The sequence below is a fragment of the Staurois parvus genome, unplaced genomic scaffold (genome assembly GCF_062004578.1).
Source record: "Staurois parvus isolate SC_StPar_1 unplaced genomic scaffold, SC_StPar_1.0 ptg000390l, whole genome shotgun sequence".
Lineage (NCBI taxonomy): Eukaryota > Metazoa > Chordata > Amphibia > Anura > Ranidae > Staurois > Staurois parvus.
In genome coordinates this window covers 6,981,711-7,006,611 of record NW_028318186.1, presented here as the reverse complement: position 1 = coordinate 7,006,611, position 24,901 = coordinate 6,981,711, and the positions used below count along the sequence as shown (strand labels likewise).

The following is a 24,901-nucleotide window of genomic DNA, read 5'->3' as shown; positions in this document are numbered from 1 at the left end:
AGCTTACAATGTTGATTAGTCCTTTGCCTTCTACTTGCCTTTTATTGGGCACAACTTCCACAGTAAAGGTCTTCTTTAAAGTGGAGGAAAAGCCTAACTATAATTATTCTTAAAATGTTCCCTTCCTCCTCCTCCTGTCCTACCTATGATGCCAAACTCGTATTTAAAAAAAAAAGAAAAAAAAAAAAGAAGATCTGTTACTTACCTGCTTTTAATCTTCTCTGGTCTGGTCACATGATTCAGCAGCTACTGCTCTCCTGTGTTAGTGACTGACTGCTGCAGAAAGGAGAAGGAAGCAATGACAAGCACTGGACCATGGGAGTCTATGGGTGATGTCATGGCTGTGGGAATTCACTGCTGTTGCTGAGTGCTCCCTTACACATGAGAACCAGAGCTGCAGGATCACATGACCAGGCTGTAGCAGATTAAAAATCTTTTTCATACTGGGTAGTCAGGATAGGTAAGAGGAGGGGGGAAGGAAATGTTTTAGGAATAGTTCTAGTTAGCCTTTTCTCCCACTTTAAGGGTATTAGGTTTAGAAATGTGTGGCTAAATCTAACTTGAGCCAGTACATCATGAATGCCTAAAATTTCTAATGCTAATTGCAAGCCAGTAATATGTAATAAACTTACAAAAATGTTATTTTATTTTAAATTACATTTAAACAAATCTTACAATTTTTTTTTAACATACATCACTTATTAAACCAAAATATTTGAAGATGGCATATAGGAGAAGTCTTGAAAGTCACATGAAACAGGTTAATCAAAGGTGAGAAAGCTCCCTTGGCACTCCTCCCACTGCACTTACTCCATTCACTGAGCACCAATTGGCAAAACCAATAGACATGTCTTGAGCATAGCCAATTCATTTAAAGAGACTGCTGTCGTTTTTCCAAGCTTCGTTCAATATCATCGATCACCTGGACGGCTGCCTTGGGAATTCGGGTTCCTGGTCCAAACACACTGGAGACTCCAGTATTATATAGGAAGTCATAGTCCTGTAGAAACGAGAAAAAACAGGATAAGCATTATATAAAAAGGAGGGAAAAGATGGAATCTGTTTAATAATACCGGTGACAGAAAATGGTGTAATCTATTACATGCAAATTCCAACAGATTTATTTATTTATTTATATCAGGTACTTATATAGCGCCATCAATTTATGCAGTGCTTTTACATACATAATGTACATTCACATCGGTCCCTAACCCTCAAGGGGTGTACAATCTAAGTTCCCTAACTCACATTCATACAATGTTTAAGCATTGTTAAATATAAAGTAGATAAATATACAGTGAAAATACACACGTTTATCTGCTGAAACATCTGATTCTGTTCCGCTTTGTTGGCGATTCACGAACCCCTTCCATACTTGAAGGACGAGTTGGGTGACACCATTTTTTCTGTTGCAGTTAAGACAGTATTGTCCCCTCCTTGCCCCTAAAGCTGCCCATGGATGGAAATTCAGCTGGTTCAGCAGGGACTGGTCAAATTTCCATCCACCTATGGACAGTCTGACTCGACAGAAGGCGATCTAACAATTGACTGGGACGGGATGTTAGAAAATGTTCATCTTTTCAACGGGCAGCAGCCAAATTGGCAATGCATTCTGACAGCGGAGGAATCCCTGCTGTCAAAATATAATAGCACAGCGGGGAGGATTCCACCATCCACTTTGCTTGTGTGAATGATGGAATTTGCTCACTTTTTTCCATCAATTCTCTTGCTGATCAAAAAAAAAAAAAGACCCATCTATGGCCAGCCAAAACCCAATAATTGTACGATAAAGAAGCAGAAGCATACCAATGAGGTCATACTTAGTCTCTACCTGTATGTACTGTAGGTTCACAATGGCAGACTGACAACACAATACAATAGAGCCTTAAAGCGGATTTCCAGTCACTCTGTAAAAAAATAAAAGTCAGCAGCTACAAAAACTGTAGCTGCTGACTTTTAAAAAAACAGCCACTCACCTGCCCCATGATCCTGCGTTGCCCCCACCGCAGCCAGTTTCACCGGCTGTCCTGTATTCAAGGTGCCGGCATCTTCAGTGTGGGCACCCGGCAGTGACAACTTGTGGCTTCACAGCCGGTTGCCCACTGCGAGCAGTGCCGCGCTCCTGAATGGCCACGTCGTCTTTTGGGACCGGTCACGTGTTCCACAAGACTTCAGGGGGGAGAGGATAGGAGGACAACTTCTGCTTCCGATTGCCTAGGCAATCGCAGCAGAAGTGGGAGCGGGTACCTGTCAAATTCGGGTACCTGCTCCCCAAAGGTGCCAATCCTTAATGGGGAGTAGGGGACCAATCTTTAAAGTGGAACTCCGCTTTAACTGGGTAATATAAAAGAAAAGTCATTGACTTTGAATTTTGATTTCTTTTCTCAACAACAATTGTAACTGCATTTAGGGTTTTTTTTTTATACATTTTTTTTCTTTCTTGCGGTTTACTACCGCTTTAAATTTAAAATTCCCCTGCAAGGTAATGTCATGATGTGCTAGTATGCATGTATACTACCACATTATGTAAAACTTACCTTAAAACGAAGCCCTGCAGCAATGCACTGTCACTGCTGCAGAGGCTTCCATCTTCACCCGATCCTTCTTTCGGGTTTGCGATCTCCGGCCGTCTGACAGGCTGAGCCATGATGACGTCACGCCCGCACACAAGCGCGCAGCAGTCCTGGGCCATAGCACACAGCTCTGAAGGAACAGCATGGGTATGCCGTTCCTTCAGAGTACATGTGCCAGCTTTAGGAAAGAGACTATCTCCTAAACTGTGCATGTTTAGGAGATATTCATTTTACCTATATGTAGACTTTAATATAAGCTTACCTGTAGGTAAAATAAAACAAAAAAACGAGTTTACTACCACTTTAAAACACTATGCATTCTCTTTACATTACCTTTTCCTGACTCCATGGCTAGGATACATTACATTTCGTCCTCTTTTTAATACATGTGACCTCACTGGCCTCTGAGGCAGGATCAGTGTAGCGTTGCCACCTCATCTCTTTAATCCGGAACACATAATAATTACACAGGTTCTGAGGCTAATTTAATGCATATAAGGCACCAAGTGAGTTTAATTACCACCTTAAGCGACCACAGAACCTGCGTAATTAATGTGTTCCATTTTAAAAGGATGAGGTGGCAACCCTAGACCAGTGGCAGTTGCTCCACCCTAGCCATGAAGTTATGTACAATCAGTCTCCAGTAGCAAAGTGAAACCAAATCAGAGAGCGGGACACAGAGGAGACATTTATGGGCAATAAAGGTGCATCAGCCATCTTATGGTAAAAATGTGGTGTAAAAATCAAGTAAAGGATGCATTTAAAGCTAAATTTAATGCAGCTGCTGCTAACCTTTGATTTGGTCTTGATGGGAGGTTTCTGAAATCCTCAGTACAGCAGAGTTCAAACTGGAAGATGGCTGGTTCAGATAAGAAGTCAGTCTCTGCTGGCAGGGAAAATACTGACTGGAGGGTCATGCAGAGTTATGTTGAATCAGTGTGCTGCTGCTCCTACGTTGTTCAATGCGCATCTTTAATCAGCTATGTCCTTGACCAAGCTGTGCTGCTGCATCGGATGTTAAAAACCTGGCTGTGATGTCTAGCAGGGGTGACAGATCGCAAGACTTGCTGCACTGAAATTAAATCCTTTGGCAGGTAAAATGCATCGGGGGGCTTGTCCGGAATCTAGATTTGACTTGAGTTTTATATTGTCTACTTTAGCCAGATTTTAATGTGAGTTGATGACATTTTACCATGATTCTATGTGGAGCAGCCAGACTTGAGAGTTACAGGGGGCGGTGCTCAGAAACAAGGAACACTTGCTGTGCTCTTTTAAAGGTTTAGATCCATGATCATTCAGAAAAGAGGGTTAAAAGGCAACTATAGATATTCATCAAGTGGCACAAGATGACGATTGGGGTGAAAAATAGAACTGCGCAACAATAGATTGTGTACCCCTGAACGTGTTTAACCTGTTGCCGCCCACGTAACACATACAGTATACAGTATGTGAGACAGCAAAAGGATGGGGGTTTAACACCCACATGCTGCATATACAGTGCTGTGCAAAAGAATTTGCCTTTTTTTTCTGCATATTTGTCACACTAAAATGATTCAGATCAATCAAACAAATTATATTACACAAGGATAACACAAGTATATACAAAATGGAGTTTTTAAACAATTTCATTTATTAAGAGGAACCTTAAGTATGTTACAAATCCAAGTATATTACACTCACATTTAAAATATATAAAAAGCGCTAAGTGTCATAAAAGCCTGTGCCAGCTGCCGAGGCATGTACTTGCCGTCTGCCGCTTGCTCTCTCTCCTTCCGAGTGACGTCGTAGCCCCACACCTACACATTACGCCATAGGTCACATGGCTTCATCAGGGGGTTGTGATGAAGCCACAAGATCTATGGCGTAACACGTAGGGGTGGGGCTACGACGTCACTCGGAAGGAGAGAGAGCAAGCGGCAGACGGCAAGTACATGCCTCGGCGGCTGGCACAGGCTTTTATGACACTTAGCGCTTTTTATATATTTTAAATGTGAGTGTAATATACTTGGATTTTGGGAATAAAATACTTTATTTTAAGGATAAAGCACTATGTCTCCACTTTCTCTTTGTGTGCTGAGGAACGAATAAAGAGGAGTAACAGCAAGTGATCTATAACAGCTGAAGGAGGGATTAATCCCTGCGGGGATATACAGCTCATAAGGGGATAGCCTTACTAATCCATAAGGAAGGACCTTACATCCATTCCATACTGCAATTATTCTGGCAGGTTCCAGGTTTGGTGAACCACAAGCGTGTATAGCCTAGTTTTAGGCATAGGAGGTGAGCGTACATCTTTATTGGTTGGAGGATTCACGGAAAGTCACAAATTGTTGATTTATGATCACCTTATCACTAATACTGGACTATTGATTGATGGGACTATTATGTAAAAGTTCAATTTGTTTTTTTTTCCACAATATTATTCTTGATTTTATTTCACTGTCACTTTATTTAAATTTTTTTATTTATAATTTTGAATTTATGGTGTGTGGTATCACAGAAAGTAATATATATATATATATATATATATATATATATATATATATATATATATATATATATATATATATAGTATTGTGGTAATAAGGAGCGCTACATTTATAGGTATAATAATTATTTAAAAACTGTATTTTGTTTTTATGGTTATCTTTGTGTAATATTAAAATCTCTTTGATGATCTGAATCATTTAAAGTGACAAATATGCAAAAAAAAAAAAATCAGGCAAATACTTTTTCACAGCATTGAATACATCACTGGCTGGCCAATGTAACTGTGCTGAGAGCACACTCAAAGACTGCTCTTGGTCCCGATAACAATCGGTGACTTGCAAGACCAGTTCCCAATCATATGACCACTGTGACAATCACAGTGGTCACATGACATGATCACCAATCACATTGGTCTCATGATTGCCGATTCTTCCCACCCCCCGAGCATACAGACTCAATTAAAAAACTCTGGGGCTAGAAGGAAAGTGGTTAAAAAGGGAAATTGTTCATGCCTGTGCTTTTGGCATACCTAAAATGTATTCAGTACATAAACATACCTATCTATATCAAATTCTGTATTGCACAATATTTTGTATTGCTCAATATTTGTCTGTTTTATTTTCAAGGAAGACTAAACCCTGTAAGAGGTAATATCTTCCAGCTGGCTATTCTTGGTTTATGATATCCTGATCTGACTGCAAATGTCCATGCAAAACCTTTTCTTGCCAAGATTCCATACATAATCTATGCTTCAGTCTGAAAGTCTGAGTTTACTTCCAGAAATTGTATTTATCTCAACAATTGCAGAAAAACCCATCCAAATCTACTAAATATGTTATTTCTTACATGTATTTGTATAGTGCCATTAATTTACACAGCGCTGTATCTACTGTACATTCACATCAGTCCCTGCCCTCAAAGGCATAGCAAAACACTGGACAAGTGCCAAAGTTAAAAACAAATGGTTAACTATAGTGACTCTCGTGGCTTTAAAATAGAAATATTGTACAATGAACAAAATTAACAACATTTTTATTAATTTATAGATGTATATACAAAAAGATTCAAAAAAATATTTATGCACAGCACTCTACACCTAAATGTTACAACCAACTAAAATCAGATAAACACATAAGTGTCTGGACGTTCAGTTGGTAAACCAGTGGTAGTGTTGTGGTTAGGATGAAAATCATCCAATGTAATTCTCTAGCACAATGGCTTATATATTCCACAGCACTACCAATGATGCCAAGTTACCCAAAAAACAGTTACTAGAAATTACCTTTTAACCACCTTCAGAACCATAAGTGATATAGTGATGTGATCACAGTCTCACAACTAAAATAAGCCCCTAATGATGGTGCAGCAAGGTCTCAAACCATTATATAACAGTGCCTCAGAGAAATGATGTACATTTCCAGTGCTAAGAATTTATAGAGTATAGATAATCCACATTTACATGTTTCAAGGTATATGAGGACTAAGAGTCAGCTGTTCTAGTTAATGCTTTTTATTGTAGGGCTGCATAGTGGTTGATTTATGCTCCTCAGATTTAAGCCCACGAGAGCAATGGTATAATTACTTATACAAGAAGCCCTTCAGTTATTCACAGTCACAGAATTTCTTTCACTAGATTCATATGACCCAATGTACCAGCCTGTACAAGCATCCCCCTCCATGTTGAGGGTATGTGGCCTGGTATGGTTTGGGGGGGGCTCTCATTCATCCCCCCCCATTTCCTGGCCTGTCGAGCTGCATGCTCAAATAAGGATCTAGTATATAATAAAAGGGGGAACCCACACGCTATTTTTAAAAAAATGTTGGCATCGTGTTCCCCTTCAAAACCCATACCAGATCCGAAGGGGTTGAGTTTTTTTTTCTTTTTAACCGCTTGCCGCCCTGCCACTGTATATATACGTGTGCAGGGCGGCAGTGGAGCGCAAAAGCACGTTTTAAAACGTACTCCGTGCTCCCGACACATTCGCGGGTAGGGGGCGCGCGCTCCCGCCGGCCCGCGGGTGACAATATTCGATCTGGGAGGGATCAATCATTAGATTTCAGCCAGTGATTTCTGGCTGAAATCAGATGATCGGTCCCTGTCCTATCCTGTCCTGTGTTGACATTTACACAGGGCAGGATATGATGTCATTCTTCTCTGCCTGGAGACATTCCATTCCAGACAGAGAAGAAGACATCCAAACAGTGAGTAAAACAGCACATACCCACAGTTAGAACACACCTAGGACACATTTAACCCCCTGATCGCCCCCCCCCCCAGTTAACCCCTTCACTGCCCTGTCACCAGTGTCACTGATCAGTGAAGAGATTTTTACTGATCACTGTATCAGTGTCGCTGGCGACTTCCGATAGAGTTAGCGCCCCTCCCAGATAGCGCCAGATTGCCCGCCAGTACACCAGTAATCCCGTTTAACCCCTTGATCGCGCCCCCCCCCCCCAGTTAACCCCTTCACTGCCCTGTCACCAGTGTCACTGATCAGTGAACCAATTTTTACTGATCACTGTATCAGTGTCGCTGGCGACTTCCGATAGTGTTAGCGCCCCTCCCAGATAGCGCCAGATTGCCCGCTAATACACCAATAATCCCGTCTAACCCCCTGATCGCCCCCCTGAGTTGACCCCTTCACTGCCCTGTCACCAGTGTCATTGATCAGTGAACAGATTTTTACTGATCACTGTATCAGTGTCGCTGGCGACTTCCGATAGTGTTAGCGCCCCTCCCAGATAGCGCCAGTTTGCCCGCTAGTGCACCAGAAATCCCATTTAACCCCTTGATCGCCCCCCCCCCAGTTAACCCCTTCACTGCCCTGTCACCAGTGTCATTGATTACAGTGAACAGATTTTTACTGATCACTGTATTACTGTCACTGGTGACTTCCGATAGTGTTAGCGCCCCTCCCAGATAGCGCCAGATTGCCCGCTAATACACCAATAATCCCGTCTAACCCCTTGATCGCCCCCCCTGAGTTGACCCCTTCACTGCCCTGTCACCAGTGTCATTGATCAGTGAACAGATTTTTACTGATCACTGTATCAGTGTCGCTGGCGACTTCCGATAGTGTTAGCGCCCCTCCCAGATAGCGCCAGTTTGCCCGCTAGTGCACCAGAAATCCCATTTAACCCCTTGATTTCCCCCCCCCCCCAGTTAACCCCTTCACTGCCCTGTCACCAGTGTCATTGATTACAGTGAACAGATTTTTACTGATCACTGTATTAGTGTCACTGGTGACTTCCGATAGTGTTAGCGCCCCTCCTAGATAGCGCCAGTTTGCCCGCTAATGCACAGGATTTTTTTTACCAAAAACATGTAGCAGAATACATTTTGGCTTAAATTTATGACTAACTTTGAGTTTACGATATATTTTTTATAGCTGAAAGTAGAATATTGTTTTTTTTCAAAATTTTCGTGGTTTTTTTGTTTATAGCGCAAAAACTAAAAAGCGCACAGGTGATCAAATACCACCAAAAGAAAGCTCTATTTGTGTGAAAAAAAGGACGTAAATTTCGTTTGGGTACAGCATTGCATGACCGTGCAATTATCATTTGAATTAGTGCAGCGCCAAACAGCAAAAAAAGGCCTGGTCATTAAGGGGGGTAAATCCTCTGGAGCTCAAGTGGTTAATGCCGGAAATTCTTCTGTTTGCATTCTGCTGTCAGCGGGGAACCCCACTGACAGCAGATGAGTCATGGATGTTAAAGACGTGAAGGCCGCCTGGTCCTTAACAACCATGAGATTTACTGGTTGTTGAGGATGCTGGATACCGCTGGCATTAGAGTATCACTAGCTTTCACTACTAAAATACAGCACGTGGTAAAAGGCAGCTGTGACTGGCTTTTTACCATGTCATGTGATCAGCTATGTCCAATGGACACAATGATCATAGACAGCGCCAGGTGCACTCCGCCGGGGGCACATTCTGGGAGGACATCATATGATGCCCACCCAGAACTGGATGACCGTGCTGTAGCCATTATTGGACAAGTGGTTAAAATAGCTCATGCAGTATTTTAGTATTGTTTTTTTTTAGTTAATGGCAACATTATTTTTGAAAAACGTTAGGAAGCATTTTACCTCAGCTCTTAAGCGGTGAATACTGCTTTGTGAATTGAGCCCATAGAGTCATATGCTCATCCTGGCTGTGGACTCACAGTAACAGAGTTGCTGTATACCCAGTTATCAAGCATTATATGGGGTGACATCTTTGCGCTTTGTGGATTATATACCGTGGAGGGCTTCTATTGTAAGCAATTCTACCATTATACTATTGCTCTCATGGGCTTAAATCTAAGGAGCATAAAATCAACCATCATGCAGCCATACAATACAAAGCATTAATTATAACAGCTGACTCTTAGTCTTCATATATCTTGAAGCATGTAACAGTAGATTATCTATACTCTATAAATTCTTAGCACTGGAAATGTACATCATTTTTCTGAGGCACTGTTATATAATGGCTTGAGACCTTGCTGCACCATCCTTAGGAGCTTATTTCAGTTGTGAGACTGTGATCACATCAATTTATCACTTACGGTGCTGAATGCGGTTGAAAGGTCATTTATAATAACTGATGTTGGGGCAACTTGGTACTACTGGTAGTGCTGTGGAATGTATAGCCACTGAGGTAGATAATTACATTGGATGATTTTCATCCTGACCACAACACTACCTTTGGTTCACTGACTGGACATCCAGACACTAATGTCTTTATCTGATTTTAGGTGGTTTTATCATTTAGGTGTAAATTGCTGTGCATAAATATTGTTTTGAATCATTTAGTATGTATATCTATAAATGAATAAAGATTGTTATTTTTGTACAATCTTTCTATATTAAAGCCATGAGAGACGCTATAGATAACCGCTTTTTGAACTCTGGCAGTGTTGCTCTATGCCATTGAAGTTAGATTACAGAGACCACACTACAATTGTGAGTTGGCATGGGAACTAGATACTAGAATTCAAATTTTATTTTATTTTTCCTATACCTGCCCTCAAGGAGCTTACAGTCTAAGATCCCAAACTCGCATTCATATATACACATACTAAGGCCATGCTAGACAGGAGTCAATTAACCCACCAGCATGTCTTGGGAATGTGGAATGAAATCCACAAAGGCACAAGGAGAACATGCAAACTCCATGCAGGTAGTGCCCCAGTTGGGAGGAGAACTTGGGACCCTAATGCTGCAAGGCTTTTTTTTGTGGAGAACATTTTCTGATTTTAAACACAACACGTTTAAGTCAAAAACAAAAGATATAAACTGAATAAAACAGTTATGCAAAATGTTGCTTCAGGTGCTGTCAAGGGTGTCAGCATTGCTCTCCTAAAGATACTAGACATGTGTGATGTGGTTTGTTAAGATTCGTTTTTCAGACGAAAATGCAATTTGTGCAGATTTGGGATTGAGAAGCGAGTTAAGGAGCATCTGTCCTCTGTGGCCTTAACAACCATGACTTATTTGCAGTCAGTGGGGTTCCCTTGCTGTCAACATAATGTAAACAATACAAATGCTGGTTTGTAAAAAACAAAACAAAACAAAAAAAAAAAAACAAAAAACGGCGTGGGGTCCCCCACAAGATTCATACCAGACCCTTATCTGAGCATGCAGCCTAACAGGCCAGGAAAGTGAGGGGATGAGTGAGAACTCACCAAGGGTCTGATATGGACTTTAGGGGGGACCCCACTCTTTTTTTTTTCATTTGCCATGGAGTTCCCCTCAAAATCTATACCAGACTCAGTTTTTAAAAAAAGTTTTTTAATCCCTTCCCGTTGCCACCTTACCTGAACGCTGGTGAGGCAGGTATTTGAGTCATGTGACCACTGGGATCGGCTGTCACAGTCACATGGTCTGAAAGCTCCCAATCACTAGTATGCTTTGGGAGCTATCTAATCCCCGCTAATGTCTGTGTGGGAGCATGCAAGCGAGCTCTCAGCACAGAGAGTTTATTATTTTGAGCAGTATATATGTGCCATATCAGCAGCAGGAGGTTAAACCAGCATTTGTTTTGTTTACGCTCTGCTGACAGCAGGGAATCCCGATGACAGCAGATGAGTCATGGTTATTAAAGATGGCCAGCCACCTGCTCCTTAAAAAGTGGATTTCCACTCACATTTAAAAAAAATAAAAGTCAGCAGCTACAAAAATTGTGTCCTCCCTATAGCCCCACGGTGTCCTCCCCATAGCCCGTTTCACCGGGTGTCCTGTGTTCCAGGTGACAGCATCTTCAGTTTGGACACCCGGCTGTGACAGCTTGGGGCTTCACAGCCGGGTGCCCACTGCACATGCTTGAGTAGTGCTGTGCTTCCTGAACGGTCCCGTAGTCTTCTGGGACCTGTCACGTGTCCCAAAAGACTACGGGCAGGGAGGGTGGGAGGACAACTTGCGCTTCCGATCGCAGCTGAAGTGGGAGAGGGTATCTGTCAATCCCCCCCCCCACTCCCCAAAGGTGCCAATCCTTAATGGGGAGCGGGGGACCAGTCCTTAAAGCGGAACTTCGCTTTAAAAACCAGTTCTATTCTGAATGAAACAATACGAATGCCAAAGCTAGGAACCACATTCTGAAAATGAACTCGTTCATTAATAAATGTATCCAAAAATAAAATTCTTCACTTCATGAATGGATCCAAAACGGAAACAAAACAAACATTTCCAGTGGGTGCTGTCTCTGTATGTGCAACATATGACAATTTTTCTCTTAGGCCTCTTTCACATTTATATTAAGCTTACCGCCCTCTGTAAAGCAATACAAAGTTGATCTCTTTGCAGAGGGTGGTTTAGCAGTGGCTGACAGGCATTCAGGAGTCACTACTGCCGCTTCCTAAATACACTTTTTTTTTTGTTTACTATTTGTCGAATGGAATTTTACATTGTGGGACCACTCTGCAACTGTGAACCGAGCAATTGGCTAAAGGCTGTGGTGCAGCCCCACTGAACTCAACAGGTGAGTTTGACAGGTGGTGCCATCTGTGAAAATCTGCAGCCAGCAATAAAATTGTTGTGGCCACAACCCAAACCACTGCAGCTGAGGCATGTATACATTCAGTCCTGTCCCATCATATTGTTACAGTTCGGGCAGGCGGGTGGAAGGGGCAGTGCAACTGCGGCTTAGCCGCCTGTTTTCACCATCTGGCTGTCTGTGTGAAAGAGCCCTTAGCTTTAGATACACTTGTATGTATGTTGTGTAACTAAAATGGTAAAAATTCTAACTGAAGTATTCTTTATTTCAGGTTGTTACACTACAATATGTGAAAAGTCCAAAGGGGTGAAAAGTTTGTAAAGCGCTGTAAAATCAGACTTGGCAGAATCACTAACTGCATCTTAACCAGCATGATACAGTTGAAATAATCCTCCTCAAGCAGAGATAACAGAAGTTAGTCATTTAGATAAGATTTTCTCCAAATATTATCCCATGAGTTCAGAATATCCTCTCTCTGTCCATCCATGGGGGTTATCTTCATCACCAGGATACAGAAAAAGTTTCTAGACTGAATGTAGAGGTCATACAGATCATTAGAGACTTCCTGCTATTGGTCTGATTGGAAATGGAATTGTGGAAATGTTCTTTAAAAAGGTACAAAAGCAACACCCAGCTAAAATATGAGCTGGTAATTCTACTACAGAGAGAGTAAAGGGATACCTCAAGAGCTGGCACACTATAGGCTGCTCAAATCCAGCGGCAGAGACATGTATAAACTGTAAATAGGGTATATGTCACAGGGGATATATAGAGACCAGTCTTCAATTTATATTTTTGATCATAAAATGTCAGTATTTTGTTGACAATTTGCGTAAAAAAAAAAAAAAAAAAAATCGAAATTTTAATCCGATAACATTTAGTTTGCTAAAGCACTGCATCACAAACAAGTGCTGTGATTTTTGATTTCAAGAAAATGATTTCATTTTCTTATTCCTTTTTTGCATCTGTATTGCTGATCTCATTCAGTCTCTTTCCAGACATGTAATGTACAGTTGCAAGAAAAAGTATGTGAACCCCTTGGGATTACGTGGAGTTTTGCATGAATTGGGCATAAAATGTGCTCTGAAAGTCATCTAAGTCACAACAATAGAAGAACACAGTCTGCTGAACATAATACTACACAAACATTAGATGTTGCCATGGTTTAATTGCACATAACATGTAAACATTCACAATGCAGGGAGGAAAAAGTATGTGAACCTTTGGACTTAATAACTGGTTGACCCTCCTTTGGCAGCAATAACCTCAACCAAACGTTTCCTGTAGTTGCAGATCAGACCTGCACAACGATCTGGAGTCATTTTGGACCACTCCTCTTCACAAAACTGTTTCAGTGTAGCAATATTCTTGGGATGTCTGGTGTGAATCGCTCTCTTAAGGGCATGCCACAGCATTTCAATTGGGTTGAAGTCAGGACTCTGACTGGGCCACTCCAGAAGGCATATTCTGTGCTGTTGCAGCCATTGTTTTGTTGAATTACTTGTATACTTTGGGTCATTGTCCTGTTGCATCACTCATCCTCTGCAGAGCTTCAGTTGGCGGACAGATGGTCGTACGTTTTCTTGCAAAATGTCTTGATAAACTCTGGAATTCATTTTCCCATCAATGACAACAATCCGTCCAGGCCCTGAGGCAGCAAAGCAGCCCCAAACCATGATGCTCCCTCCGCCATGTTTTACAGTGGGGATGAGGTTTTGATGTTGGTGTGCTGTGCCTTTTTTTCTCCACACATAGTGTTGCGTGTTCTTCCCAAACAACTCAATCTTGGTTTCATCTGTCCACAGTATATTTTGCCAGTAGTGCTGTGGAACATCCAGGTGCTCTTTTGCAAACTTCAAACGTGCTGCAATATTCTTTTTGGACAGCAATGGCTTCCTCCGTGGTGTCCTCCCATGTACTCCATTCTTGTTTAATGTTTTCCTTATTGTAGATGTGTCAACAAAAATGTTAGCATGTGCCAGAGATTTCTGTAGGTCTTTAGCTGACACTCTGGGATTCTTCTTTACCTCATGCAGCATTCTGCGCTGTGCTCTTGCAGTCATTTTTACAGGACGACAACGCCTAGGGAGAGTAGCAACAGTGCTAAACTTTCTCCATTTGTAGACAGTCTGTCTTACCGTGGACACATGACCATCAAGGCTTTTGGAGATACTTTTGTAACCCTTTCCAGCTTCATGCAAGTCAACAATTCTTCATCGTAGCTCTTCCGAGAGCTCTTTTCTGCGAGGCATGGTTCACATCAGAAAGTGCTTCTTGAAACCAGTAAACCCAAAACAGGTGTGTGTTTTTTAAGGGCAGGACAGCTGTCAGCAACACATCCAATATCATCACACTGATTGGAGTCAACGTTGGCTCACTCCTGGCTCCAATTAGCTCTGGGAGAAGTCATTAAGCTAGGGCCTCACATACTTTTTCCTCCCTGCACTGTGAATGTTTACATGTTATGTGCAATTAAACCATGGCAACATCTAATGTTTGTGTAGTATTATGTTCAGCAGACTGTGTTCTTCTATTGTTGTGACTTAGATGACGTTCAGAGCACATTTTATGCCCAATTCATGCAAAACTCCACGTAATCCCAAGGGGTTCACATACTTTTTCTTGCAACTGTATGTCAGACTTGGCTCCAAGGAATTGCTTAGGGTAGGCTTTGTAATGGTGAAAACGGCAGAACATGCCTGTGCAATGACAACCTATAGTCTCCAACGGAAGTGCAACTGACAGGGTGACAACCCAGGAAAGCAATTGGAAGACAGAGAGAGAGATTTGTCATCTCATAAGAGGAAGTGGCGGAACAAGTTCCTTTATGACAGGATCACTAGGTATTATTTTAATGAAAGCCATCATCTCCATAGTTTGCAATCAATGAAGAATTCCAGGCAAGGATATTTTTACATTAAACTATGCATTTACTATACCTGTGAGGTCCCTCTAGAAATTGTAAATCACTGTAGTAAACACTGGTTTCTGGGTCCTGTTCTGAGCAGCTGCCTTGGTGCACTGCGAACACAGAAGGTTGCCCGTTTGGCATGGGTCCCATTCAGAGATCGTTTGCATTTTCTCAGTGAATGAAGCATCATCTTATTGGACGAGGTGTAAAGGCAGGTGGTCGCCTCACATTCTCCTCCTCATCCAATCATAAAATGCTTTGCATTCGTTAGAGGTAGAGGTGTCAACTACAGTGATTTCCAGTTTCAAGGGGGATCCCACAGATATAGTATATGCATAGCTAGATTGGACCAAACTAGACCAATGTAACTATGTAAAAATTTATATACCTGGAATTCTTCTTTAATGCCTCATCTGAATAATTCCATCAGCACTTGCGGCTATTATGCCCTCAGAGGATGTCATTTTTTATAGGACCATCTTCTAAAATCTAATTGCTGCAACTGTAAACCTTACATTTTCCCTGAACTGTAAAACAAAGTTAATTCCATTCTTCACCAGTAAGTCTTGGCAACCCTAAACTTACCTACAGTTATGGAGATGTCTACGATCCATGTAGGACACAGCTTCACAATCATCTTTTGACTGTGTGCTTTATTAACAGAGAATGTATGTTCTTTGCTCAGCTTGCTTTGAATCTTGCTGTTCGGTCTCAGAATGAAGTTATCTTGATACATTGGTCTTCACATGTGGTGGTCACTTGAATCTGTGCCAGGTTTTGCTTTTGTTGAAAATGTCTTTGTGAAAATCTCTCTTGCATGTACTCTACTGATCCCTGGCAGCCTTCATCATGGCAATCTGTTACTGAGATAGTTCACCTAAGTGCTGAAAACTATCTGCCCCGAAGCTGCTTTGTTTTCTTAGTATTCTGCATGTTTTTATAGCAGTAACAAAAACATCACTTACAAGACCAACTACATCTTGTACAAGAACACTACTACTTGTTAAAAAACCAAAAATACATTTTGCATGAAAAACGAGATACAATTACCAAGGACCAAATTGGAAATTACCTTGTAGATCACACTCCTAGAAAGAATATATGCACTATATGACACAAAGTTTGTGGAAACCTGAATTGATTCTGCATTTGCACTCATCTAGGAGGGCTTTCTGCAAGTTTGGAGTGTGTCTGTGAGAATTTGAGATATTCAGCCAAAAGAGAATTGGTGAGGTCAGGTACTGATATTGGACTGAAAAAGTTTTGAATCCCAAAAGGTATTCAAGAGAGCTTAGGTCAGGCCTCTGTGCAGGTCAGTCCAGATCCTCCATAACAGTCCTGGCTTTGTGCATACTGGAACAGGAAAAGGCCTTCCCCAAACAGTGATCACAAGGTTGGAGTTGCCCAATTGTCTAAAATGTCTTTTTTGGGAGTGCGCATGCGCGGCCGCCGGGATCGGATGTCCCGGCACTAGCTCCGTACATCTCTGGCACTGACAGCAGCCCATAAAAGGGCATAGTGCCGCTTCACCCCCGGGGCCCCCCCCCCTGCCTTTCTCTGGATCTCGGGCACCTGATATAATGCCCGGAAAGATGGCGGTGAAGAGCCGTGGAGGCTCCCAGCTGCGGCTCCCTGCGGGGACTGGGGGATCCAAGATGGTGGCCGGATCGGCGCCCGCGGCTCCTGGTGCCTCCTCTGCCTCTATTGCAGCAGCACCTCTCCCTCGGAGGGAGAAGATGGGCTCCTCGTCCCATGCTGGTCCAGGGAGGACTGCAGCAGCATCATTGGCTGGGGTAAGTGACTCCCTGCAGCCCCCCCAGTCACCCTCCAGCCCTGTGCCACTAGAGTCCCAGGCTTCGGCCTGTTCATTGAGCCATGACTCCCCTGCATCCTCGCCCTTGAGCAGCGAAATAGCTGCCATTTTTTCAAGCCAGCATAGCGGTCCTGAGCCTGCGGATAGCCCGGCTTCCTCGCCAACGATTCCTCCTGACCCGCCTCTATACTCTGGTGATGCAACTTTGATAGCTCGGTTCGCGGATTTGCTGCAACGCGAATTAGACCGAGCTACCTCAAAACTGGCGGCTGATCTTAAGCAGGATTTTCAGGCCTTGGGCCACCGTCTAGACAGTATTGAGGCTAAAGTTGATGCGACAGTCCAAAGTATCTCCCAAAATTCTAACATGATCACTGACTTGCAAGATCGCCTGGAGGCGTATTCTAAAATTGATGACCTGGAGAATCGGGCCAGGCGATACAATTTTCGCATTCGAGGTCTTCCTGAGTCGGTAAAGGAGCTTACTAGCTGCGCACACACCCTCATGCGGTCCGCTATGCCTGCTATTGATGACCTTCACCTTGAGATTGATCGCATTCACCGGGCACTGATCCCCCCCCCGGCAAGGGGGGCCTCCTAGAGATATCATCGTCAAGCCTCATTTTTTCCAGGTTAAGGAAGTGGTCATGCGGTATGGCAGGGAGAATCCGGATATAAAGCTTGCAGGCACAAGGTACAAATCTTTGCTGATGTCTCGTCGGCCACTATCCAGAGGCAGCGATCCCTCAAGCCACTTCTCTCTCACTTGGTTCAAAAGAGCATTAAATATCGTTGGGCCTACCCTTTTCGTCTACAGTTCACTCTTAATGGAAAGTCCTATGGGTTTGCTACTTTCCAGGATGGCGAAGAGTTGCTGCTTCAGTTAGGTATTATATCTCGCAGTCCGACGTCCCATTCTCCTACGGGATCGGCTCCTCAACCTCCGCTGCTCCAGCCATTGTGGACTACTCCATCATCTAAGAGGAAGGGGTCCCGGAATCCGCCTGGGAGGATTTCTTGAACTTCCGTGTTCTTTTGGGGACTTTTCGCTGGGATATGTTCATTGATGGCGGCCTCTCTGTGGCTCTTAAGGGCGTTGGCCGCTGTTGCTGTGTTGGTATGGGGGGATGGGCTGGGGGTGGGACTTGGGGTGTTGATTGCATCTGTTTGCTAAATACAATTTCAAGTGGTTTTAATTGCTTTGTTTTTATATTCAATGCGCTGTGCGTTTGATTTATTGTTGATGGGTTATAATTGTTGTCGGTGCCGGAGAGTGTCTTTGCGCTCTCCCTGATTGGAAGACTCTTCCCCGGGATTGTTTCTCTGGGCGGATTTATTCCACCACAGGGCTATTGCTCTGTATTTCCTGGTACATTGTTTCATTCATTTACTAGTACTGTTTCGTGTACCGCGGTCACTTGGCATTTGGACTATTGTGTTCCAAATGTTCTCTTTTCTTTTTTCTCCGATTTTTTTCTCTTTGTTTTTTTCAGATTTTTTTGGGGGTCAGCTGGCGACATTTAAGGACTTCTAGGGATCTTCATACTCTTAAGGAATGAGGGGTCTTTATTATGCTTAGTTCCATAATTAATTATTATGTCTTCCTTACGGTCTACTAGCGGAGAAATTCGCTTCTTTTTTCACAATGTTCAGGGGCTTAACTCCCCATCCAAACGCATACAGGCCTTTAGCTCATACCACTCCCTTGGGGCGGATATAGTTGCCTTACAGGAGACTAATTTTCCCCCCTCCTTCTCTCCACGTTATGTTCATAAAAATTACCCTCTCTGCTTTTTTGCTAATGCTTCAGAGAAAAAGCGGGGGGGTGGCCCTATGCTTTTCTCGCCGAGTGTCCTTTGTTGAATCTAAAATTGTCCGGGACAAGGAGGGGCGATATCTTTTGGTGAAAGGCCACTTGGGAGGAAACCTTATCACTTTTATAATTTATTATACCCCCAATGCCAATCAGGTTGAATTTTTCCAATCTTTGCTAAGCACTCTGGCCGGAGAATTTGAGGGTGACGTTATTCTAGCTGGTGACTCTAATTTAGCGTTGGACCAGACTCTGGATCGTTCCCGAACCGCCACGCTTCAGCCTCCTTCTAGACGGAGCCGTAAATTGGCTCAACTCTTATATCGCTATGATTTTATTGATGCGTAGAGGGAGGCTAATCCTACTTCTCGAGACTACTCCCACTACTCCAGGGCTCATAATAGTTAGTTATTCTCGCATTGACCATATTTTTCTTCATACATATTCACTCCCCAAACTTGTTATTGCTAAAATCTTTTCTACGCCCTGGTCTGACCACGACCCAGTTTCTATCACCTTGTCGTCTGAGACTCCTGGTAAGACAGCTTTTCATTGGCGTCTTAATGACTCTATTTTGTGTAATCCTTCTCATTGTCGGGAAATCTCCTCACACCTACAAATATTTTTTGATTTTAATAAAGCAGAGGACACGAACCCGGCGATTAATTGGGCAGCTCATAAGGCCTCAGTCAGGGGATATATTATTCAACTCTCTTCTCGTTTAAAAAAAGCCCGAAATGACCTACTTGCTACTAAAACTCAATTGTATACTGACCTGGTTGCTCAACATAAGCAACATCCCAGTTCTGATTTGTTACTTAAACTGGACCAGGCCCGACTGGAACTTAACTTATGTCTTACTACCACTGCGGACAAACAACTTCGTTGGTCTAATCATAAATTCTTTACTTGGAGGGACAGGCCTGGCACCCTGTTAGCACGCAAGCTGACTCCTAGACATTCCCAGACGGCCCTCCCCAAGCTCAGACTGGACAACGGTTCGTTATCCCAGGACCCGGGTAAGATCCTCCACAAATTCAATTCTTTTTATTCTCAGCTTTATAGTTCGCCCACGGTGGGTTGTTGTTCTTCCTCTCTGGAGGCTTTTTTGGAGTCTATCTCATTTCCCCCCCTCCGGGAGGCCCATAGGGAGCTAATGGAACAACCTATCTCCTGTGAAGAAGTTGGGAATGCGGTGAAATCCCTGGCCTCTCATAAGGCCCCGGGACCGGATGGTCTTCCTAATAATTACTATAAAGCTTTCCCGGACATTCTGATACCCCATATGGCAATGTACTTTAATTATTTGCGGGAGGGGGGAGTGGTTCTCCCAGAGGAAAATAAGGCATTCATTAGTGTCATTCCCAAGCCTTTCAAGGATGCCGCTATGGTCTCTAATTACCGGCCTATTTCTTTAATTAACTGTGATTTAAAGATTCTAACTAAAATCCTGGCCCTACAGCTCCATAACTTCTTGGCTTTATACATTCATGATGACCAATCAGGATTCATAAGTGGTCGACAAACATCGGACCAAATTAGGCGGACTATAGCTTTGCTGTCAGCTGTGCAGTCCAATTGGGATGGATCGTCGCAAAGGGAAATTTTACTACTGTCACTGGATATTCAGAAGGCATTCGACAGTCTGTCCTGGGACTATTTGTTTAGAACGTTGGACAGGTTTGGGTTTGGCCCTTATTTTACGACGCTGTTGCGGGCCCTCTATTCTACTCCGTCAGCTCAAGTTTCCATTCGTGGACATAAATCAGTCCCTTTTTCGATAGAACGAGGAACTAGACAGGGATGTCCTCTTTCTCCATTGCTCTTTGCGTTGGCGATGGAACCTCTTGCGATTGCTATTCGCGCTGATTCCACTATATCGGGTGTTACCTGTGGTCAAAGGGTTCATAAATGCGCCCTATTTGCCGACGATGTTCTTATGTACATATCTAATCCTCGAACGTCTCTGCCTGGTTTCTTCCATCTGTTTCATCGGTTTTCTGAGGCCTCCGGTCTTACGCTTAACTCATCTAAAACTGTTGCTTTAAATATCTCATTACCCGATTCAGAGGTTCGCTACTGCCGGGAAAACTTTGATTTTCAGTGGGCCCCTGGTTCTCTCCCCTATCTGGGGATTCTCCTTACAAAATCTTTATCGACGCTATACCAGGCCAACTATCTCCCGCTTTTCAAACAACTTAAAAATGACTTATTAGCCTGGCAGGATCTTTCACTTTCCTGGTTCGGTAGAATTAATTCTATTAAAATGACCTTCCTACCTAGATTATTATACTATTTCAGGACGTTACCAATTCTGATTCCCAAACGAGAACTAGTCTTACTACAGGCTGCAGTCTCCAGATTTGTATGGAGGGGAAAGCGCCCTAGGCTGAACAAATCTATCTTATTTTCTTTGAAGAGGCATGGCGGTGTGGGACTCCCTAATCTTTTCGCATACTTTCAGGCGGCCCAAATAGCACAACTATCTTGTACTACGGCCAGGGGATATGTCCCCCAATGGGTTGAGATTGAGGCTCTTTCGTGCCGTCCATATGCTATTGGTACTCTTATGTGGCTTCCCAGTAGATTGCGCCCTCCTATTTTGTGTCCTACTCTATCCTATTCATTGTCAGTGGGGGATAGATGGCGAGCTCGTAAACCTTTCTTCTCTCCGCATACCCCGTTGGCTCCGGTGTTTGGTAATCCTGAGTTTGCCCCGGGTTTATCTTTCGCGAGGTTCCAATGGTGGATTAATAAGGGGTTGCTATGTATTGGGGATTATTTGGATGGGGTTCGCCCTCGGTCTCTTCATTATTTTGTGAATTTTTGTGGGATGCCTCGTGGAGAGATATTTCGTTACCATCAACTTCGCTCTTTTATTGATAGCAAACTTAGACTACTCACAGAACCTTGTGCGCTTACTTCCCTCGAGGTCTCCTGTGGGGCAAGTGGGATGATGCGAGGTCGCTTGTCCATTGTTTATGCTTTGTTGGTTGATCCCCTAACTAAATTATCTTACATGACTCTATGGGAACGGGATTTAAATAGTTCCTTAGATTTGGATACCTGGCAGACTGCGGCCCATGCCCTATCGAAGATTTCGATTACTGATCTTGTTGAATCTAACTACAAAACGCTACTTCGGTGGTATTTGGTTCCTGCTTGCCTAGCCATAATGTATCCTTCCGTTTCATCTGGCTGTTTCCAACGCTGTGGTCAAGAGGGTACCATGTTCCACGTCTGGTGGAAATGTCCAGTCGTGAGTAGGTTCTGGATCCGCATATTTAATTTTCTTTACTCAGTGACAGGAATTAATATCCGTAGATCGCCGGAAGTGGCCTTGTTTAATATACTACCCTCTGATGTTCCCAAAAAATCGATTAAATTAATTTTATATATCATATTGGCAGCTCGCATTACCATAGCTAGGAGTTGGAAACAATCCTTGATCCCGCTGAATAGAGTGAAACAAAAACTCAGCTGGATAATGGTTAATGATAAATTGACAAGTATTGTCACTGATGATGTGTCCAGATCTGAGAGGACTTGGGATCCTTGGATTAATTATATTACTGTATCGTGAGTGTCTGGCAGCTGACCCCCCCCCCCCTTATATATATATATATATATATATATATATATTTTTTTTTTTTTTTCCTCTCTTTCTTTCACTTGAGAGTACTTTCCTTTTCGTCTCTCTCTTCCTCTCTTTTTCTACTATTTGTTGAAACATTTTTTTTCTCTCTGTTATTTTTGGTTCATTTTGATTCAATTTTTGTTTATTGATCTATGAAACCTGTATGTTTTGATGGCTATGACATTTCTTATGTGAATTGTAATGCTATTGTCTGCTAATCTTTTTATGTACTTACCAGCGTTATGATTTTGATTCTACATCTTGTTCCACCATGCGGGTTGGCCCTTTTTTTTTTTCTTTTATTGTTTGCCATCTTGTTTTACACTTTAATATGCTTGTTTCTCAATAAAAATATTGAAATATAAAATGTCTTTTTTGGTATCATTATCAAAACCCTCCACTGGAAGCAATAATTTAAAGGGGTGTCTACATACTCAAAAACAGCATTCATATCTTCCATAGTCATATATACTGTATATTATTATAGGGCAGGGATCTCAAAACTAACTAAAAAAAAAGGGCCAGTCCTTCAGACTTCACAGGGGCTTGACTGTGACCATTGGGAGTAAACAATGCCTGATCTTTGGCATTAGGGGGAGAAATAGTTGAGTCAGTGGGAGGAATAGTGTTCCGTTTTTGGAATTATACCCCATCGTTAGAATCAGTGGAAGGCATAGTGCCCCACTGTTGGTGTCAGTAGCAGCAATTATGCCCCATTGTTGGTGTCAGTGGCAGGAATAATGCCTCAAGGGCCGGATAAAAGAAAGCAAAGGGCCACATCCTGTTTCAGGGCCGTAGTTTGGAGACCACTGTTATATGGCATGTCTCTCATGAGTATAATCCAGTTTGTCCAAATATGCCACTTGTCTAGAAATTTTGAAAAACACAACTTTTTTCTTACGTTTTGCATAAAGTATGAATGCATTTATATACTCTGGACATTTTTTGGAGCCAGAAATGTATACAGCACTCTACCTACCATTCATTCACATAAGTCCCTGCCTTAAAAGAGTTCACAATCTAAGGTCCTCAGTGGTGCCAGTTTAGAAAGGAGCCAATCAACCTACCAACAGGAAACTGATACAAGCACAGGGAGAGCATGCAAACCTAATGTTAATTGTCCTGGCTGGTATTTGAAAACAGGATGTCAGTGCTATAAGGCGGAAATGCTACGTCAATCTTCCAAAAGAAAAAAAAAAAAAAACGAATAGAGGATCTATCCAAAACTAAAAGAAAAAATGTTGGTCGGTTAATGGACACTGCATGGCACAAAGTGGAATAAAATATGTCTAGTATTGTTTTGATGATACTCATTCAATCAAATTCACAAAAAAAAAAAAATAATCCTGTTTTCTCTGATCTATTTATCAGTAGGAGTTGGCTGTATTGACTATAAACCATCATGCAGTAAAATTACCTGAGGTGGGATGACACCTCCGCAGATAACCAGAATATCTGGGCGTCCTACGGCACTCAGCTCTTTGATGAGTTCAGGAACAAGAGTTTTATGACCGGCAGCCAGCGTGCTCACTCCCACACAGTGCACATCTGCATCCACGGCTTGCTGAGCAACCTCACGTGGAGTCTATCACAGAAGAAGAAATAAAATAAAAATTCTGATTAACATTCTAAGAAAACTGTACCGGCTCTTCCCTAAAACATGTGTGGACCTCACAGGTGTCCACTAAGCTGCTGACATCTAAAGAATAATCAGATGGCATTAATTATGAGGAAATGGAGGAAATTATAATCTTTTATTAATATACAATGGATGTAAAAATCAAACCTGACCCCATCCCTTTTCCCTCCTCCTAAGGCTTCTTACTGGTCCTTTAATGCAACAGGCCTTCTCATTGACCAATATTGAGGATCAGCAGCTAGGAGGGAAAAGGCCAAGACTGATATCTTCAGGAAAAGTCAAAATTTGCACATAACTTCAGTTGCCTATATACCTGGATCTACTGGTGTTGACATATACTGTAGTTTTCACTGAAGTTAACATCTATTTGTTTCTTCATCATATGTTGGATTTCATTTGCCCTGGAGTGACCGGCATACTCTGTAGGCATATGTGCTGCCCTTCGCATTCCTAAGCACAGTCCATATCAGACAACCATTGTATTTTGGCCACATTAAAAGGGAGAAAATAAAAACAATCTAATTACTATTTCCACAAATGAGCCTCCCCACAGACACCAGATTGTTGGCGGTTCCCGCCAGAAATTGCCACAACAGGAGGTTGCTGATATCTACTGAACCGTACAGTGGATCTATAATGGAATTAATTTTTTTTCAGTTAAAAGGTAAATAATTGTATTAGAATATAAATATATCACCCTCACAGAGATCAGAGTACTCTCCTCAATAAGGCCCCTTTCACACCGACGGTCCGATCAAGTCTGCCTGTCAGTTTTTCAGGTGGACCAAAATCGGACCATCCATAGATCTCTATGGAGCAGTGGGTGTCAGCGGACATGTCTCCGCTGACACCCATCGGCATCTGATCCGGTCCTATAGGCTAAAAACAGACGGATGGGGATTCATTCCCCATCCATCCAGCGGATCAGATTGGATGACAGTCAGGTGGAAACGGTCCTTTCCATCCGACAGCCCCATAGAAAACAGTGGGCTGTGTGTGTCTGCTCTGCAGAAGCGGAGCGGACACAGACCTGTCATCTGTTTGCTTA

General features: G+C 42.6%; 1 protein-coding gene across 1 annotated transcript in view; it reads right to left on the bottom strand.

The window, feature by feature from the left end:
- Positions 1–623: 623 nt before the first annotated feature.
- The window catches only part of MMUT (methylmalonyl-CoA mutase), a 142,923-nt gene continuing 118,645 nt past the window's right edge, over positions 624–24,901 (bottom strand). The window contains exons 12-13 of the mRNA XM_089686057.1: positions 23,632–23,799; positions 624–1,000 (exon numbers count right to left, since the gene is read on the bottom strand). Of these exons, the coding sequence (XP_089542183.1) occupies positions 872–1,000; positions 23,632–23,799 (297 nt within the window). The 3' untranslated portion in view covers positions 624–871. The remainder of the gene's footprint in view (positions 1,001–23,631; positions 23,800–24,901) is intronic.